The sequence below is a fragment of the Cajanus cajan genome, chromosome 3 (genome assembly GCF_000230855.2).
Source record: "Cajanus cajan strain Asha chromosome 3, NIPB_CcT2T_4, whole genome shotgun sequence".
Taxonomy (NCBI): domain Eukaryota; kingdom Viridiplantae; phylum Streptophyta; class Magnoliopsida; order Fabales; family Fabaceae; genus Cajanus; species Cajanus cajan.
This window is the reverse complement of record NC_138519.1, coordinates 15,626,733-15,648,977: the sequence shown is the minus strand read 5'-3', so window position 1 is coordinate 15,648,977 and position 22,245 is coordinate 15,626,733. Positions and strand designations below refer to the sequence as shown.

At 29.5% G+C, this 22,245-nt stretch overlaps 1 protein-coding gene across 3 annotated transcripts; it reads right to left on the bottom strand.

Moving 5' to 3' along the window:
- Positions 1-13,200: 13,200 nt before the first annotated feature.
- LOC109813262 (serine/threonine-protein kinase ATG1c) lies at positions 13,201-21,748 on the bottom strand. Of its 3 annotated transcripts, none has more exons than XM_083070534.1 (14): positions 21,054-21,748; positions 20,170-20,287; positions 20,038-20,096; positions 19,806-19,870; positions 19,322-19,415; positions 19,159-19,239; positions 18,859-18,967; positions 17,954-18,032; positions 17,709-17,876; positions 17,509-17,624; positions 17,045-17,400; positions 15,385-15,676; positions 13,926-13,996; positions 13,201-13,616 (listed from the first exon to the last, which is right to left on the bottom strand). In XM_083070534.1, the coding sequence occupies exons 1-14, from the start codon at positions 21,297-21,299 to the stop codon at positions 13,365-13,367; spliced, it is 2,106 nt and encodes a 701-aa protein (XP_082926660.1). In that variant the 5' UTR covers positions 21,300-21,748; the 3' UTR covers positions 13,201-13,364. The 3 variants fall into 3 exon arrangements, with proteins under 3 accessions (XP_082926660.1, XP_082926661.1, XP_082926659.1); XM_083070535.1 differs by adding an exon at positions 20,394-20,593 and having other exon boundaries at positions 17,509-17,876; positions 21,054-21,194; XM_083070533.1 differs by having other exon boundaries at positions 17,509-17,876; positions 21,054-21,746.
- Between the last annotated feature and the right edge of the window lie 497 nt (positions 21,749-22,245).

The window sequence follows — 22,245 nt, the reverse complement described above, 5'->3', positions numbered from 1 at the left end:
TTTTTTTTTTCTTTTTACATTAGAAAAATAAACTAATCAAATTTAAAATAAAAATAGTCTGATACAAAGAAGTAAAAATTTAATGACATAATTTTCAATAATTACAAAAAAAATAATTAAGATGAACAATTTTTTAAATATTTAATATGAAACCAAGTAAATTAAGGGGGGTGTATTGGTTTAGGATTTCGTAGGATTTTAAAAGACTTTTTTTGAGTAAAAAAGTCCATTGGTATTCAATCAGGATTTTATGTCACTTAAAAACAATCCAGTGGTATTCAATCTGGATTTTTAGGATTTTTTAAAGAGTCCATTAAAATCCACTGGTATTCATTTGAGATTTTTTACAACTTAAAAACAATCTATTGATATTCAAAAATTTAAGGATTTTAAAGGATTGTTGTGTGAGAGGGATTTTGAAAGACTTTCTAGTGTTATCTATAAATACCAGATTCATAAAACAATCCCATCCAAACCCATCGGATTTTGAAGGATTGTTTGAAATGATTTTTCAAGTGTTTTAAGAATTTTCAAGTGAGTTTTTCATCTTTTTTTTCTATGCTCCTGTCTTCTCCATTTTTTCTCTACTAATAATACTACACTATTGTTCATTGCTCATATATAATACTATTCTCATACCATTCTCCTATTTTGTGAAACTCTAATATGTAAATGATAGTGTCATTGACTTGTTTTATTTTTTTGTTCGTTCTCTTTAATTGACTTACTTTATTTTATTCTATGTAGTTGAATTTGTTCCTTTATATAACACAAAAAAATACTTGAAATTTTAACTTTTAAGTGGTAATTTTTTTTATGACACACGTTAAGAAAAGAAAAAGGTGAAAGATGAAATTGATATCATAATCTCAACAATATATATATATATATATATAAAAGATGAATTTGTTAGGATTTTTGTGAGTAGAATGAGATAAAAATGGATCTTAGTAGGGGGAAGAACCCTCTTAGCATAAAAATTGTGAATTCTCTCTTTCCCTTGAATTTGTTACTCTTATCCCTCCTCCTTTTATGACTCAACAATTATTTTATTTTTTTTACTATGAATTTTTCTTTTTTATTTTTATATTATGAAATTAAGATTTTTTATATTTTAAAAAAAGAAAATTAACATAAGACATTGCAATATCTAATTTTTTAGGGTTTAGGATTTATGCCTTCATTAACTTATTTTTTAAAAAAGAAAATATTGTTAAAATATTTGTTAGAATAATTTATATTTATAAATATCGTTAAAAATTATCATATATATATATATATATATATATATATATATATATATATATTCTCTATATCTAAATACTTCTGTTTATATAAAAAAAATTATATATCTAAATATTTTTTCAGTATCGAATATACTAATTTTTTTATATAAAAAATTATCTTATGTTTCTATATTTTCGTTTTTACATTTTTTTTTATAATAACTGAGGTATTTGATCCATTTGGATAGCAAAAATATATTCGATCTTGTATGATGGTGTGCTTCTAAAAATAATAATATAATTTTATTGATTTTGTCTATTATCCGTAATTATTTATATAACTATTTTTTAACATATATTGTTTTAGTAATTCAAATGGGAGATTCACAAGGAAATAATAAAGAAAAATGAAAAGAGAAAGAAAACTATGAAGCTTGGATTAAGGATGATTCCGATGAATTGTTACAATTGATAGTGGATGCTATAAAAAGAGGATAGAATATTATAGAGAATTATTATTATTATTATTTATCTAGACATTATTTTTTTTATTTATTATTTTTATCTTTGACTCTTTTTAAATTTGAATGTATAATTTTTTTTAAATCTTATCAAATGTCAAAACTCCACAAAATCCCACAGAATCCATTAAAATCCTAATTTAAAAGTCTTGCAGAATCCATTAAAATCCTGATTTTAAGTCTTGTAGAATCTTGCAAAATCTTAAAAGTCGTGAAAATCCTGCAAAGTCTTTTAAAATCCGCAGGATTTTTTTAACTAAAAAAGTCCTTTAAAATCCTAATCCAATACACCCCCCTAAGAGTAGTTACAATTCTCTCACAAATAAAAATAAAGTAGTTACAATTTAAACTAAATTTTAAAATTTATCTTTTTGAAGTTAGTAAAAAAAGAAAAATTTTACAAAAATAAGTAAATCATGAGTTATTACGATTCTCTGAAACAAGAATAGTTAATTAAGTTTATTGGTCTAATTAACATTAATAATTTAAATAGGCTAATATATTATATATGTCAAGCCTATAAAAAAAAGTTTATGACAGATAATAGTTCAAACTTAAGTTTTATTTTTACAGAACATGCCTAATTTATATATTAAAATAGTTAATAAAGGAATATTATATTTAAAAAAAAAGTGAGATTAAAATGTTAGGAAATTAAAAAAAAATTGATAGTAGTTACATTTATCTAAAAGAAGAGTAGTTAGAGTTAAAAAAAAATTAAGGAAATCTTTTTATAAATAACAATGTCTAAATTAAGAAGACAACATTATAATTAGTTATTGCTTGTGATATTGATTATACGGATAATGTAACACTTTAATTTAATTGAGTATAGATCGATCACTAGTGTTACAGTTGAGCCCATTGAATTTTAATTCACCATTAGTAAAACATTTCATAATTATTTGGGCTTTGATAAATAAATAAAAAAAACACATAATTGGGTAGCTATTATTTTTAAAGAGGTTACTTATTAATTTTTTTATATGTATTTTTGTTATTTTATCATTAAATATATATTCGTTAAAAAAAAATAGAATACAATATAGGAGTATAATTATCTTTAAAAATGGACATTAAAATGATATATTATCTTTATATATTGTTATAGATTATTATTATTATTATTATTATTATTATTATTATTATTATTATTATTATTATTATTTATCTATACTAATATATAAAAGGGATGCTACTTTCAATAACTACTTTTAGTTTTCATTTTTACATGAACTATTTTATCTTTTATGTATTTTTCAATAACTACCTTTTTTATGAATAATTTCTTATTTTTTTTCTTATTTATTTATTTTTTTCTTTTAATACAATGTAGGCACGAAGTGCCTTTTTCCTGCTAGTAACAATATAAAGGAGATATACTCATTTAGTGCCCACTTTTTCAAAAACACTTATATCCTTATTTTATATTTAAAAAAATAATTTTCTCTAAAAAAGAATAATTGCACACTTTATTAAAAATAACTACTTTTTCACATACCCATTTTTTCTTAGAGATACATAGTACTTTTTCACTACTACTTATTGATGCTTTCAACTATAGATTAAAAATACTATTATAATATTATATTTATACATATATAAAGGAGATATGAGATTATATGTTTTTAGTGTCCACTTCTTTTTTAAGACCATTTTACTCTTATAACTATTTCAAACTATTAAATTTCTAATCACAAATCACATACTATTATTTAACTTCCATTATTTTTTATATGTATCCCTATATATTAACTTTTTTTCTTATTTTTAATTATCTACTTTTGTTTTTTTTATTTTCTAAATAAACATATAGGAGCATCAAGTCTCTTTCTCATTAATATAAGATACTTACAATTTAAATATCTTCATTTATTTAAAAGAAATTATATTATAATTTTATAAATATCTATATTATAATACAAGTCACCTTTATGTTAGTTTTTTAAAATGAAAACGTAAAGAATTACAACATAAATTTATATACTAAAATGAAATATAATTGTTATGTTATTTTAAATTATATATGAAATCTTAATATTATATATTAAAAAAAATTAATTTTAATTTTTATAATTCATTTAGTCACAAGTATTTTATTTCATTTAATGACTGATTTTCTTGGTCACCAGTATAATATTCTTTTAACAATTAATATATTGGGTTGCAAAATGTTTCACAGTAATTTATATATATATATATATATATAATAACAATTGTTGTCGATTTAGCAATTGATAAGTTTTAATTTTTTTGCAACTAATATATCGGTCACTAAATCTGCTACTACAATTTGGTTCATTTTATTTTCTGATATAAGGTAATCGGTTGTTAATTGCAATTGATTATATTCGGTCGCAAAATTCAATCAATAATCCATGATTTTTTTTTAATAAAAATTAAAGTACTAAAAATAACAGTTTTCAATTTGAGGAAAAAAATAAATTTATCTTAAACTTAAAGGACTAAAAACATATTTAAATCTAATTTTTTTATCTTTACTTTCACATTTTTCACAACAATTATCTAACATTTAATCTTCAAACATTTAATCTTTCTACTATTATTTTTATTTTGAGATTTTATAGAATATGGTAACATCTCACACAAGCATATCTTTTTAATAAGATGTTTTAGTTTTTTTTTTTTTTTTTTTCTCTAGCCTACCGGCAAGAGATTAATCTCAATCTCACTTACAGGTGTAGTTGTTGTTGACGTGTTTTTTCCCATTTGCACATAATGAGAATCAAATACAGATTTTCTTTTAAATAAACCATTTTTACAATATGTGAACATGCAAGTATTTAACCATTATGTCAATCTATCAAATTTGCTTTAAGTTTTAATTAACAAATTATATGAATTAAACTATATATATTTCAAGTCTTACACAACATTATTTGTTTTAGTAAGTCATAAACCCTAAAAACATATTCAATCCTTTGTTTTGATCATGAAAATAAACACTTGCCAAAAATTATTTAAATACATCATATTAAAAATAAATAAAATGAACTTAATCAAGATATCTAAAAGAAACGATCGTCAACACTTAAAAAAGAGTTTCATATTAGGACAAAGGGAGGCATCCCTCCAACAAATTTTTTAGAATATATATATATATATATATATATATATATATATATATATATATATATATATATATATAAAGATTTTAAGTTAAAGCTAATAAAGTTTATATAATATTGTTAAATAATTTGTGATATTTATTCGTCAGTTATTAATATTTTTAATCAACTTTTTTACAAATAAATTTATTTATTCATTACTTATTTATAGTTTTACGTCATTTAAAGAGTATAGAGAATTTCAATTTACAAAATTTTATTTATTCATATTTTTGTGGACAATTTATGTTAATATATTGCACTTTAATTTTTATTTTCCATAACATGAACAATTATGATTGATTTAATAAACACTTTTATAAATTTTATTAAAGAACTCTTTTATAAACTTCATTAAGTTGGACTACCTCTCTGGAGGATACCCTATAAGGTGCCACATATATAGGGGCTATGCAAGACATTAAGTCCATGATACACTCAATCTCCCTCTCAAGTGTTAAGCTAGATACATTTAAAAGAAACACTTAAGGAAAATCTTTGGCTAATAGAATCTCACTTAGCTCCGATGTCAAATAGGCAAGTATCATGTATACTTTACCATTTTCTTTAAAACAAGAATTAAATTGATTACCATAAATAAAATTAGCACTCTTACTCTCACCAACAGAATTGACTTATCAAACCAATGTAACAAGACATAGTTGGAAGATAACTAGTTGATATCAAGGATTATGTCTAGTTGACAAAGAGGCAATAAATCTAGCCAACTGTATAATTTCAACATAAACTTGCAAAGAACATTATAAATAGGCAACAAAAATACAAACAAGATAATTAGTTGAAATTGCATCAATAAGATAATTATTAGGAGAAGACAAACAATTGAATTTTGATAAACAAACAAGTAACATGAAAGGATATGTTGAGCAGAAATCAAAAAGTACAACTAAAGATGTTTTTTCGTTAAACAACTATCACGGACTAATGCGTTAGACTTTAGACGTTTAACATCACACAAAAAAGGAGTTTCCAACAGTCTCCAAAAGAATAGCATATAAGCATCATCTAGTGCCACTCGCACACACGCTAGCAACATGAGTGATACGACCAACAACCACTACTTCTTACTTAAGTAAGAAATATCCAAATAAACAAATCAACAACAGAGTCAAAGAAAATAAACATATCACAACACACAACCAATCATACATCAAAGTACACACATAAAACGCAGTCACAACACATAACAAAGTTTGGTTTGAATCAATCAGGCTCCAATACCATTAAATGTGGCATCCTCTACCCCACATACTAGTATATTCATTATCATAGAAAGAATTTCGAAAATAATTTTACTAAATAATGAAAATCCATTGGGTAGAAGTATCACATACAAATGAAACCAAATTTTTTTTTTAGTAATTACAAAATAAAATCTAACATTAAGTCCTAACATAAAGATCAACTAAAAGAAATATAATCCTAACTACTGTCTTGATGTCACATCCTATCAAAGCCTCATGAAGAACCTCACCTACAAACATACACCAAACACTAACAAAAAGAAGAAAAGAGTGAGAAATATCGCACTCTAGCTACCTGTGTAAGATATGGTCGAGTAGCTACAAACAACAAAGCATTACATATACACAACACATATACAGATCATGTTAAAACAATCACTTCTGTAGAAAATTGCAAATTTTCACATGATAATCAAAAACGTACAATAAGCATAATCCAACAATAATATGATCCAATTACATGCTCACATTCATTGCTTCTTACAAATTCCATTTATTCTATCCTTAGGATTCACATAAGAACCCATAGGCTCTTGTGGATTCATATAATTCTAAGCAATTAGACATAATTACTATGACTACTTATCAATTGTAGTTAATTAGAGCACAAGAGAATCAAATGGAACACATAAATGCAAGTCATATTCAGAATTTGGGGTTTCCCCCTCACATCACATACACGATAGAATGAGATTGGAGTCCAATATCCCACAACCTAGAGCGAGATTACTTCACGTCTCCCTTACCTTGGTGAACATCAAACGTTGGGTGCGGATCTCCAAGATGGTCTCAAGATGCCTTAAGATCTCCAAGCTCTTAGGATGCACGGGAGCATAAAAGAAATTAAGAATGAAAAGCGTAAGGAAAAACTGACGTAACTTCTATTTATAAACAAAAACCCTAACTCTCGTTTAACCCATCAGTAAAAATAATTAACCTTAATAACTCTTCCTTCCCTTATAATTAATTAATATCTTATAATTAAATAATTATGAAAAGTTTCTTTTTATTTACTAACACTCATTATTATAAAATAACCCTATTAATTATTTAAAACTCTTATTAATTTATTTATAAAATAAAACTTGGAGGTATTTTACAATGCACATTACTAAGAGTTTTAAATATTAAGGGTCAAGCATAGACTTTCACCTTACTTGACTTATGTCTAGACTTCTCAACTGACCAAGCAGAAACTTGGATTTCTCCTTGCTAAGTCACTACTTAGACTTAACTCACAACATACGAAACTCATAGTTACACACATATCAATTACATAAAAATTCTCATAGCACAATTCATCTCGCAACACACCAATTGCATGACTCTTACACATATATAACTCCATTGCACAAATACTCAAAACATAGAAACTCAAGTTCAATATAAATGGTTCATATAGTTCTTAACATTATCTCAATCATTTCTCAAACAACACTAGATATTCACACTTCCAACTCTTATTCATTATTTATACTCTAATCTTATATAATACTTATATGAACTATGTAAGATGTAAATATCATATCTAGAGTTATACATAGGCTATGAAGTTGGTCTATCTCATTAGAAACCTAAGAAAATTATCTGCAACTCTTATGTTGATCACAAATATTAGTTTTATCATCTAATATACTTAAAAAATATAAAGCTATAACATTTTTGCCTAATGTTGATAGCTTAACTTTTACTCATTAATTATATCATATCTTGAGTTCACAACATTGTTTTTTAGTTATTCAAAAGTCATTGGTTACCTAACATCCATATATGAAACTTTTATGAAGACCACAAAAGTTGATTCAACCATCTCAATTTACTCAAGTGAATTTAATCCACTCAAGCAAATTTTTATCTGAGAACCTGTACACTAAATTCTTTTAAGCAAATTTCAATTTGCTTGAGTGAATTTATGATAGTAGTCAATCACATTTTCTATTATTTTTGGATTTCCAACCCTCTATAAACCATTCCAAGTTTCTTAAAGTTCATCAAATCAATATGAATAACTCTATACACGAATCATGTCACTATTAAAACCTTTCTTCCACAAAACATCAACTAAAACACAAGTCTTCGATCATCAATCACTCAAAAATACCCAATGCATCACCTATGAACCTTAAACCCCAAATGAACAAACACATGATAGAAAATGCAGATCAAGATAGTTAAATCAATAAACATCAACAACACACAAATCATATTGACAACACTCGCCTGATGATGTTCAAAACCCCTCCACTCATACGACGAAAAAACCTAAAGAGGCCTAAGGATCACTTCACTACCCACAATCTTTATACACACCATAAGAAAAATATCTCACTCCCCCCTCTTATCTCAACCATAGTTTTAAAAACCGGACCGGTCATCAAACCGGTTAAGGTACTGGGTCAATGGGTTAAAGGTTGAACCGGTGGGTCACTATTTGAACCGCGTGACTCGGTTTTTATTTATTTGTATTAAAAAAATATTCATATTAAATATATTTTATACTTATAAATTTTAATAAATTTATATCTTATTTTAAATTTCAATTTTTCTATCTTATTTAAAATTATTTTTATTTTTATTTTGTAAAAGAATATATAAAAAATTACATGTTAAACTGTATATTAATACAAATTAAAAATATAAATAATATGTACATATATAATATGCTTGCAATTGATATCACAAAATAATATATGTAATATCTACATATATATTATATTATTAAATATATAATATAAAATTAATAATATACTATAAAAGTTATTTAAGTTGTATATTATATAAACAAGTACATTAGAACAAGTAGTCGTTGTTATATTTAATAAGAATCTTTGTTCTTCCATTAAGAGATTCAATTTTCATTATTATTTTTGTGGTTTATGGTCCCTTAAAAAAAATTATAAAAAAAAAAAGTGGTTGAACCGGTTTGACCCACCGGTTCACCGGTTGAACCGGAAAATTGACCGGTTCAATCCGGTTTGAAACGGGTCGACTGCATAACCGATCCAACTTAAGGTTCGGACCGGCTGGACCACCGGTTCCCGGTCCAACCGGTCTGACCGGCTGGTTCGGTCCGGTTTTTTAAACACTGATCTCAAGTGATGATCTCTGAACCTTCGAAGCATGATTCAGTGATCTAGTTGTTGTTCTTCTTGCTCCTCTACCAAGAGTTCCTTTACAGTTTCTCTCGAGCATCAGGAATACCAAAACTTGAAAACTAAACTTATGAGACTAAATTCTCTCATTCTCTAGGTTATCCTTTAGATTGGATTTCTAGAGTCAAGACACAAAACTAACTCACTAACACTAAACACTTTGATCTCACATGTTCTACTTTATTAAAAAAAACTTTATTTTATTTTGTATTTCCAATTAATTAAGTATAAAATAAAAATTAGGGAAGAAAACTATTAGTATTATTAATTTTTTTTATTAAAAAAAGGATGTTACACTATTTCTATTGTGTTTTAAATAATTTAATTATAGGAGACATATAACTCCTAATTCAATGCAAATTTACATAATTATGTATAAATTATAATAAATTCTCAAAATTAAAAAAAAAATAATAAGCATAAAAAATTATGTATAAGATACTTAAATTATAAAAAATATGTATAATATGAATTCATATGCGTAATTGTAAACTATAAATTTAATTATGTACAATGAAAATTGATATAAAAAGAATATTTTTTATTAATATAAATTTAAAAATAAAAATTTATTTTTAGTCATGATTTGTATAATTATAAATTATAAATTAAATCATGCATAATAGGAATTAATATGAAATAAGTTTTTGTCAAAATAAATTAAAATGAATAATTGATTTTCGGTCATAATTTATCTGTAAAAATTTCTTAATTAGATTTTCCTTATACTTTTAACATGTATTTTTATTCTTTGTAAAAAAAAATATATATGATGAGAATTGTGTTTTAGAACGCTACTGAAATTTAAATGTATGAATATTTAATAACATAAATCGAAAATGTTAAAGCATAAAATATATTATGTGAGTAGGGTTATTATAAAAAAAATAATAATAATAAGGTCATGTCCATCATTCTTTTCAACATATGCTTTGCTTATAAAACTTATGAACAGATTTCTAATGAAAATTGTGGGACACATTAAACAAATTTTTAAAACATTATTGCGTTTTAAAATAATTACAACATTTTATAATTATTGATATTTTAGAATATTGAAGAAAGTGAAGAAGTGATAAGAAATACAATATAATAAAATTATACAAATAAAACATCTTTTATTCTTTTTAATGAATAAAAACATCAAAGAAGTTACAAATAAATAAGACTTTTTTAAGAGAAAAAAAGAATACCAACAATATTCACGTGTCTCAAATAAGGAATCTACATGAGAATTGTCACAGGAAAAAAAAATTTAGTGGAGAGGTGAAAAGGTGAAAGTGAGAAGAAATAAGTAACTCAATCATGATTCCTTTTTGTCGTTGTCGTTTAGGCGCTTGAAGGTTTTCGAACCCATGAGTTACGACCTGTTAACTTTCGTCAAAGGCTTGCTTGATACAGTGATATGAATCATCTATTAGGGAGCACAGTGAGTCCAAGAACAGAGTTATCAAAAGTAAAGAAATTGAAAAGAATAAGTGTAGAGAATTGACACAAAAACTATTATGCTAGCATGACAAAATTTGGTAGTGCTGTGGTAGCGCTTAAAATTGTGTAGCTCAACTTTATAGCGACGAGACAAATAAAGATATGGGCCAACTTTATAGCTCAAGTTTTATATATTAAAAATAGAAATTTGGTATGTCAATACAAGAGTTGGGCCATGAATCCTCGTCTGGTCCAAAGAGCTATTGGGCCTCCCTGTCATTTATATCAGCATTCATAGCATGATTGGCGAGAAGGAACGGAATAGGTGTAGGTCATTCTCATTTTCAATTAGGGATGGCAAAAATAACCGTACCCGCAGGTATTTGCGGGTAAAATCCGCTACAGATAATAAATAGATAGGTTAATTAAGTACCTGCGGATAATGAGGACGGATAATTTTTTACCCGTTTATAAACGGGGCGGGTGCGGGTATGATGTTATCCATACCCGCAGGTACCTGTTTAATAATATTTCTTAAATATTTTAATTATCCTTCTACTACATAATCCTAAAACTACACTCTCTCGTCTTATTTTCTTACAAAAGTGAGGTTGATGAAGTTACCAACATGTGTTAAGCATGTTATAAAATTATGTTGGATGTAATTTAATTAATTTTTTAGCTTTGATTGAACCAATAAGATTTATGTATTTTAAGTTGTTTACTTTCGCTTGGAATTATGAAATTGAATTATTGTAGCTTTGTTATGAGACTTTAACTTACTTATGAGATTGATGTATTTTAAGTTATTGATTATCTTGCATTTTTATTATTATTTCAACAAAATTAATGTTAAATACAAGTTCAAAATTAACATTGAATTTTTATTTTTAATATTTCAATGACATTAAATATAAACTTAAAATTATTTGTAATATAATTTTTTAAATTTCTTAAAAAATTTATAAATATCCATGGATACCCATAAATATCCGTGGATATTCAAGAAATTCATGGATACCCGCTTAATAGATACCCGCACGGATATGGGGTGAGTATAAAGCTAATTTTCATCCAGCGGAATGGAAGCGAATTTACTATTACCCGCCCTAGTAAGGCCCATTGCCATCCCTATTTTCAATGTTTACAAATGAGAATCTGACATTTCTATTGAAATGAAGTTTCTAGAGGGATCCTCGTCCCTTCAATGTCACCAAGCGTGTTAAATAATCCAGGCAAGTTGAATCTGACATTTAGTCCGAAAATTCTGGCCAAACAGAACATGCTTTTACCGTAAGACGCCATTTTCATTTAGTTGTATTTATCATATCAAACCAAACATATAAATATATAATACCCTCATCATGATACCATTCCTTGTCCACGCTAAATAATTCATGGGATTTTCCGTCATATGGCATTCTCTTTGTAGAAGTTATTCCATCCACCAAAATATGACCTTTCACTTTACTTGGACGCCTCAATTTTCTTTCACCTTTTCCAGAAAATCATTTGATCATCCTCTAAAGAGAGCAAGTGGCTACAAAATTCAATAATTTATAATAATATTGAATCTTCCATTTAAGTAAAGTCGTTTATGTTGTTTTGACCAATAATGATATCAATTTACACGTATCAGAAGCCTCTAGTGTTGGCTAATTATATTAATCATGAATGGACGACTGTAGCCAAGGTGAAACTAGGCATGGCAATCTAACCCGCCCTCGTGGGTACCCGCCCGAACCCGCCCCGATTTGGATGGGGAAAACCCGTGTTTATCGGGTTCGGGTTCGGGTTTTTCCCGATTGATAAAATCGGGGGCGGGGCGGGGGCGGGGATGTTAATACCCACCCCGCCCCCGTCCCCATACCCGCCCCGCTTAATAATATAATTAAAAAATTATTTTTATATATATAAACCAAAATTATAAATATTTATATGTAAAAATTTATATTATTTTATTTTTCTTTTATTTTTTTTAAATTGTTCATATTTATTTAAAAGAAAAAAAGAAGAAAAAAAAAATAAAAGCGGGGGCGGGGACGGGGACGGGACGGGGAAACCCAAACCCTGCCGGGGGTGGAGATGGGGACCTAGATTTTATCCTCGGCGGGTATCGGGGGCAGGGGCGGGAGCGGTTTAAATTTGCGGGGGCGGGGGCGGCCGTTGCCATGCCTAGGTGAAACTTGTACATCTCTCTACCTTATGCGGCTAATCGACAATTCATGACAATCAGAAGTTGCGCATCATGAATTAGATCGATTTTGTATAATCTCTTTAACCAAGTCACATAGAACTTTTGGTTTTCAAGTGCCAATAAAACCAAATTTAAGTCATCGATCAAATTATAACTATTGTTATCATATGCATATTATTATTACCTTAATATTTTAAGGCTTTAATAAGATAAAAATTTAAATTTAAATTTCAACCACATGCTCATCATAATAGAATTCACGAGACAAATGACACAGTATACATAACCAAATGCACATTTGATCATCATTCTAATCACAGAAATGTTGAACTTTACAACCTATCTTGGGCTGGTTTAATCCCATCAGCATCCCCAATTTCCCCTCCCTCAAAGAATAACTGTACAAATAAATAATTTGTCGTGTGAATGGGAAATAAATAACCATTGCTAAAACTTTTCCTTACGGATACCATGACTGTCATCACATTTCAGTAGTGTCATTCGCTGAGACCTTGAAAAACCTTGCCTGTTATTGAGAATATCGATGTAATTTCGAAGCCTATAGCGGTCCGAGTTTGTCAGTGAAAATGGCGGATTGAGAATCAAGGATGGCCCTTCCACTAGAAGGAAAACTAACAGGCGAACAGCTTTTGAATACAATGCAGCTGCACTTTCCATTTCACCCATAAGCTCTTCTACCTGCCAACAACATATGAGAACACAACTTCAGCTTGCATTACCAATTAAATCTTCATGTCTATTCCATTTTAGCATCAATAAAATGTCTAAGGTCTAAGATAACTTTAATCTTGTATAATCAGCAATGTTTTTTTTTTTTTTTTACAAGAAAAAATGATATTGAATTGAAGCACAAGATGTGTCAGGAACCCAACTTTACAAAGAGAAAGTTATCTAAGAGTTTAACTTTACATGTTTAAAATTGTATTTGCAAGATAGACTTTCATGACCCAGACCAAAATGGATAAAATGAGACAAAGAAATACTCACACCCCCATGTCTTCCAAAAGCAAGGGCAGATTGAAATATTGTCTCCATTGCATCTGGCATCTCTGTGTTTCCTGCAATCAAGACAGAAACGGTCTGCATTGTTATAATTTTCATATATTATGAAATGAAAATTTAAGATTTACTCTATTTCCCACACACAGAAAGGAGACACGTGTATTTATTAGTTATTACTTTACATCTCGTACATATATTGTAAGGAGGACATAGACTCCAAATATTCATTGCTGTCAAACTCAAGTCAACATATTACAAGTTTATGATTGTAAGTAGACGGTTGACTTGAGTTAACTCATCAAACCATTTCTCAATAAATTTGTGAAGATTCGGTAAATTCATGCAAATTTGCACAAATTCTCTAGTCAATAAGCTTGAAATCAAATGTAAATTTTCCTCCCAATTAACCTACAATGAAAGTCTTCTATGCTACCCACACACCATTTATGAAGGCAACATAAATAATAAATACATTTTTCTAGGGATCAAATCAATTGCACAAATTGATCAAACCATTACTGTTGTCCATTTACTGCAAACCAATTGAAGCTTAATCATAGCATGAAGTTTTGTTGCTTTCAAACTTGAGTGATGAAAACTTGTTGCGTTCTAGTGTGAATCCAGCATCCACAATGAAGCCAACATCACAAGAATCAAGCATTGTCAGCCCATTGTGAAGGAGCAAAGGATATGTGCAAGATAGGGCGCTTTGCACAAACAAGAAGCAAGCAAGCACTAAGCTATTGTGCTTTGATATGGAGTACTTTCTAGATGAACACCACTTTATCCATCTAACATATCGTTACAAACCCTAATATAACTATAGTTAGTGACATTTTAATAATATTGGATATCCTTTTTACTACAGTTTTCAAACCAAATCAAATGATAAGTGTACAGGCGTGGAGGTCCATGTCTTTTGTGTCTCTATTGTGACCTTTGGTAGATTTTTACCTTTATGTTTGAAGCTTTGAATATTATCAGTTTTTTTTAGTATTTTTATATTAGGTAAACTCTTGAACAGTTCATAAATTGAATCTGAGTCAAGTTTATGGAAGCCTTACAAGTTCACGAGTCTCTCTGGTTTAAAAACCTTGCAAGCATTGGCTAGAATAAATCAATATATCATTATCCATAGCTAACAACAATTTTCTTTCTTCATCATCTCCAATAATAACTCTTGACAACAACATTAAATCCAATTTAGTTGATACCACATCAGCTCATAAAAACTAGAAGTTTAAACATAAGAAAACTCTTTTTACATAGGAAGCATGGAAAAGCAGAAATATTTTTTCCGAGAACTGAAACTTCTATCTTATTAAAGATAAATACTTGAGCATTGGTACAGAAGACAGCTTATTTTTATAAAAAATAAAAATAAAATAAAAAAGGCAAGTTATTTAGCCATTCAGCTCATAAATTAAAATAAAAGAAGCCATACCAGGCTCAATGGTCCTGGCAAGTTCTTCAGCATGCTCAAATTCCCTCAAAAAATCACTTTCAATTTGAGATAATATATCCTTCGGCTCCACAGTGTTTCCATCAAGGCATTCTTCTGAATCAGGACTACCATGCTTCCTGCTGGTGCTCCTTCTGTATCTTGAAGTTTCTTGATTTGGACTTCCTTCCATTGCTGAGGCAGCTTGCGTGTGGCATATGTGCAGTGCTTGCTTCCAAATGGCAAGAATTACAAGCTGAATAGAAAACGCTTCTAGATGCTTTCCTGACTCCACCTTTTGCATTTTTTAAGAGAAGAGTGACATGGAGCAATCCAAAGGGTGAGCATCATTGTACACAAATAAAAACTTAACATTTAGACAAGTATAACATTATCTGCTTCACATAATGCCAAAGGCAGCAGCACAAGACACGCAGAGAGTGATGTAAAAGGGAAACATGTTTTAATCATTACCATTTCCCACCAAAGGGAAAGATGCTCATTATGCATATCAAAGGAACAACTAAATAATTGTTATACATTTTTAATTATAACAAATAACTAATTTATCAAAACTAATAAAATTATTTATGATGGCTAATTTTTATTAATAATGCATAGAATTAAATTTCATTCTAAAAATACCCTTTAAACTAATTGGTTTAAATAATGGTTGCATTAAATAACACTACACCTAATTAAAAAGATAATTTTTTTCACCAATGAGTATAACTTGTATTGTTAATACCACTTGTATGAGGGTATAAAAGGAAATTAGTAATTAATACATCTTAAAGTAGGTATTTATTTCTTATAATTAGGACCAAAAAAGTATACTCATTTGTTTCTTGTATAAAGGACCGGAGGAAGTATTATTCTTATAAGTAATAACTAGCAAGAAAAAGGCACTTCGTGCCTGTATTGTATTAAAAAAAATAAATAAATAAAAAAGAAAAAAAATGAGAAGTTACTCATAAAAAAGGTAGTTATTGAAAAATAAACAACGGATAAAACGATCCATGTAAAAATAGAAACAAAAATAATTATTGAAAGTGGTATCCCCTTTATATATTAGTGTAGATTTATTAGTTAAGTTCTTAAATTTGATTAAAAAATATTATTTCTAATTTTTTAAAATAAAAGGGTATAATGGTCAAAAAAAAGTGGAAACCAAGATGGTTACCGAAAAGGGTATCCTCTTTATATATTAGTATAGATAATGACAGAATGTTTCTAGTGCAACGGGCAACCAACGGGTAGCCAAAATGTTGAGTTAGGCATTATCTCACATCCTCAGCTTTGACAGTAAATTAATTTAAGTCCAGTATCCTGTATTAACTTATCAACATCCAATAGGCCCTAACCTGGTGATTCGTTCTTTATATGTAAAATCAAATAAAAACACCTGGCTAATCTAATGTGAAAACAGAGTGCATGTATCCGTTATAAGAAATATATTGTATCATGCACACTACTAGACCATACAATGGCTTTGATTAGTTTAAAAGATCTTTTAATAGGCTCCGATAGATACAAAGAGTGAAAAACTAGTTCAAGATTTTGACATACATGCACATTCCTCAGCTTCAGAGGGGAATTTTATAGATAAAATTACAGTCACTGATAAGATCACATGAGCAAGCAAACTTTTAGCAACATATACCTTTTCATTAACTAATTCCGTGATGGCAGATGCACTCTGTTGCAATGATTTCACCCTTGTCATGCAGTGAGCTGATGGCTGTTCATCACCTGTATCCATTGATCCAAGCGAAGTCCCAGGAGCAGAATCCTGACTCCCAGAACTTCCAATCTGGCATATGCTATTGGTAGGCACACCAACTATTGGCATTGGAGCACTTAGTCTATTGATTGTACTAGAAGACTCTTGGGGTAAACTACCTGACCGATATGTAGTATGGCTAGGCCTTGAAGCACCCACTGAAGAAGATGAAACATCCATAGGGGGGCCAGACACCAGAACATATTCTTGATCAATATTCTCTAGTGAATCCGTAACTGCCACATTCCACAAATATAAGTAGTATTATACATTATTTAAAAAAACTTGTTATAAATCCAAACATAAAAAAACAGAAACGAAAAAAAAAATTAGATTAGTATTACCTTTTTGATAAGGATTTGTGAATATCTGTTCTGGAGATTGTAAAGGATCGGTGAGATTTCTTGAAATTTTATGTTTGTCCAATCTATTAGTACTGTTTTCAGATCTTTGTGTATAACTACCAAATCCAGAAGTACAATTTACGTTATTAGAAATAGGAGATGCTGAATCTGCTTTATCTAGTTTAGCATTTAGATCAAACCCATAGGTAGACTTAATTGAGGGCTTCTTCCTTGAAAAGGATGGACTCCCCTCAGGGCCACTAGAGTCGTCATCTAGAATGAAAGGCAAGCAATCTTCTTGATAATTTTCCTCAGTTCTTCTCAAGGGGTCAGACACAGTAGAACAAATCCCATAAGAACTTCTATTCCTGCAAACTACAAATTATTTATATTTGCAAACTGAAAAACCATGATAACCATAAATTCCAATAGCCTTTGTTTTTACCTCAATGGCTCGTCTTGTTCTGTTTGCTTCTGAGAAAGGAATGGGTGGTTAAAGAATTCTTCAAAAGTTAGACGTTCCACTGAAGTTAAAAATAAGATACAGAACAATCATAAGAATTAGATAAGATATGGAATATGCTGAAAATCGTGATAACTTGACAAGTATCCAATGAACTTCTTATATCATCCCCTTTTCCTTGTTTCTCTCATGAAAAACTGTTGAAAAAGTAGAGCATGAAGGGTTGTGTATGTTGGAATGTAAATTTCTCTTAATTTATATTTTATATCAAAAACTAGGGCTTATTAAAAGCATATTTTATCAATCAAACACTAAATCAAGCTCCAACTAATCATCTATTCTCAATCCCAAATTAATTACCCCTTGTACATGGGGCAAACCTTTCGTAATTCATAAGACTCCCTTTGAAAGTTGCCTTGCCTATACTCCTACCAATGAGTGATAACTTTCCTCTGCAACAGGACCCCTGTATCAAGTAGTTATGTATCTAAATCTTACAGAGAAAGCCAAAATAAGCATTTGCCTATCTAATGGTTTAATCTACATTAGCAAGAGGATGATTTCAGTTATCTAAAAGCCTGACACATCAATGAAAATCAGATTTATCAGTGTAATTTTGTGAAGGAGCTGTTATGCTAATGCTAACCAAAGAAAATCTAATTCACATAGGCAGGTTTGAAGCATGCATGCACTCCCCCACCCTCTCTACTGGAACTAGTTTCCCAGGCAATTAATCATAAACGGCACCAAGAAATTCTAAAACAATATTAGACAAGTAACTATGATTAAATAATTACCAATGATACTGTTAAATATTGTAAACCGGCCCAGAGAATCAACCTTCATTTATGTCTCAAATCTTAATCTACAATAAAATCAAAACATACCTGGATTCCGGCGTAGCAATTTCTGACACAAGTCTTTGCATTCAGAACTCAGACTAGGGTTATCAGACGGAAACTGCAATTCTGTTGATTTCATAATATTCTGTAGTAACTGCAGAGTTCATGATTATAAGTTACATTATGTTAATTAAGAAGGTCAAAAGACTCGTACCCATTTGGAGGACAACACTACTGATGATAGCACCAAAATATATAGATTATTCGATTATTGGTTAGAAAAAAACTTTGTTTGCATTGAGAGAATACTCAAATACAACAATAGAAAGAGGCACTAATTTATACCTGTATTTGATTGTTTCCAGTGAATGGTGTTCTTCCTGTAACAAGCTGAAATAAGATTGCACCAACACTCCAGAGATCTGCCTGCATGTTTAATTCAAGCTAGATAGGAAGACAACTAACCATGAATACTTTGGTGTTCCAAAGATATTAAAATTTAAATCACCTTAGCATCATACTTCTGTAGTTGCATGATTTCTGGAGCCATGTAGAGTGGTGAACCACACAAGGTTTCAGCAAGGCCCAGAGGTTGCAGAGATCTGCCAGGGAAGAAAAATATTCTATAATTACTAGATTACAGAAAGGAATATAGAGAGAACCTTTTCAAGAAAGAATACCGAGAAAATTGAAAGTCAGATAGATACTCCCAGGCAAAGCAAAACATAAGAATGTCAAAGCAAGTAAGGTGGTGTAATTTGTGAGATCACAATGTAAGGACTTAGAAATTCATGGGAGCTTTAACCCCAAACTTATTTGCACTATTATTATTGACACATTGAATTGAACTCATTTAAAAACATACTTTAACTATCGCAAGTCAAAAGTAATCCTTTTGAAAAGAAAACAAAAAAAAAGATGGGCTTTTATGACATCTTTATCATTTTTTTGGGTCTTAATATAGATGAATGAAGTATAAATAATTAGGCTACCTTGCAAATCCAAAGTCAGCAATCTTCAACACTGACTTCTCATCATTCCGAGAAAGAAGAAGATTCTGTTGCATGGATGATAGGGATTAGCATTCTAAGATAAAATAACAACACAACCTTCATACAAAGATTAAATTTTATATAGGAGGGCATCAACTAGGATTCAGAACAAATGAGACACAAACCAATTGATAGGCATTTATTCTGTACAGATTAGAATCAAAATAAAAACCTGTGGTTTCAGGTCTCGATGAATAAGGTTATTATCCCGAAGAACTTGTAGGCCAGCAGCTGAAACACAAAGAATTGTCCTTTAATACTAGAACATTTAAAGAAAACAAAACTGTATACAGTTGAAACATACCCAGCTGCTGCATAAAATGCTTTGCAGTTGCCTCTGGCACCTTTCCATGGCGTTGAATGTACATGGAGAGATCTCCCCCTTTACAGTACTCTAACACAAGATGTATCTTCCCAGGAACCTACACAAAGTGAATCACACTTCTAAGCAGGGACTTTCTTGATGCACCAATGAATGCATATTTCAATTCGCATCAGACTTGCCATAAATAAGAATTTCACCCATACCAATCTATTCATAGAATATCACTAGCTACAATTCTTATTCTTTTCTTCCTCAAGTCAAACGGCACATTGCCAACACCACTAAAGAAAACACTGTTCATATTTTTCTAGTTCCACCTCCAGAGAAAAACAAAACCGCCAATTTCAAAATAACCAAAGTCATCACACATTTTGAAGCTCATAAAAACTTCACCACCATTTCACTGTATAGAAAAAAAAACTATATTAGCCCATAAATTTCAACAAGATACCAGCCAGCCCTAGTCAAACGCCCTGAAACCCAAAACCTAAACCAATTTAATTAAAACAAAGCAAAAGCAAAATTATAAAACCCTCCCTCACCCCAAAAAAGATTTAAAAAAAAAAAAATCCCCACACTAATAACTTTCCCAAAATCCTGAATCACACCATAAACTTAGATTACGTTATTTTATAAAAGATCACAAGCATTCTCCATAAGGCATTTCTCCTTGAGCCAGATAGAACTACAGGCAAAGCTCCCCTATAAATATTTAAAGCAACTAATAACTATACATTAGGGACTAAATCTCGAACTCAGATTACCTTATAAGTTATAACTAAACAACCAAACCATATTAACAGACTTCACTAACACATAAAACTTCAGCAATCAACACCGAAAACAAATAATCAAAACCTAACCTGAATGATATCGTGCAAACAGATTATGTTAGGGTGGTTAATCCGCTTCAAGATGAAAATCTCGGACATGAGGCTCTCCTGCAACTTCTTGTTGAGGCGAAGCGTGGCGATCTCCTTAATCGCCACCTCGGTTCCGTGCACTTTGTGCCGTCCGTGCCACACCACCGAAAACGAACCTGCGCCGATTTGCTTCCCAACGATGTAGTCTCCGACCACCCTGCTCCGCCCCGCCGCCGCCTGCGCCATCGCCGCCGTCGAATCCGAAACCCTAGACTCCGAAACAAGACCCGAAAACCCGAAAACGAAAACGGATCCTCTTCAGAGATTCGAACGAAAACCACTTGTTCGGGTTTTGGCCTTGAGGAGAGGACGAGGCGAGAAAAATAATTTTATTTTATTTTATTTTTACGAATTCTGAGGTGGGTGCTTTTGAATTGATACACTTCGTTTTGAGTTGAGAAATTAGTGTTATCGTTATCGAGGAGAAGATGATGATTTTTATTTATTTATTTATTTATTTTTACTTTGGAGGCTTTGATTGATTACTCGTATTTAATATTGGCGTGAGAAAAATAATTGTGGAGATTAATTAGGATTTACATTGGGAAAGGATGGATGAATTATTTTTTTTATTTTATTTATGTATATATGAGGAGAAATTTGAAACTTGACATGGATGTGTTTGCGTCCACGTTCCAAGAATGCGAGGAGAAGCAACAAAGAAATGGGAATTTTAGGGAGGAAGCAACGTTGCCTGTGCTATGAAAACTAATAAGGTAAACCTATAATTTAGAAGCAACGAAGATAAATAATATAGACAACAATACAGATAATGGAGTTTTTTTTTTTTTTAATTTTAGAGGTGTTTTTTATAAAAGGAAACTTTTTTTTTTTATGTATAGATATCATGATAAAGGGATAATGAATTTTAAGAATTATGATTTTTGAAAATGATTAGATTCTATTTATTTTTGGTAAATTTATTAGATTTTATTAGATTAGTTATAAATATTTTTTAAGGACATGTCTAAATATTTATTAGAAATTAAAGATTTTTAGATTTTTATTTCTTTATGAGAATAATTTTGTGAGAAGATTGTGTAAATAAAAATTATTATTATTGGAACATACTTAAATATGAAAAATTAACATTCTCAACCGAAAGTAAAAGCTTTTTATTTACTAAACATTT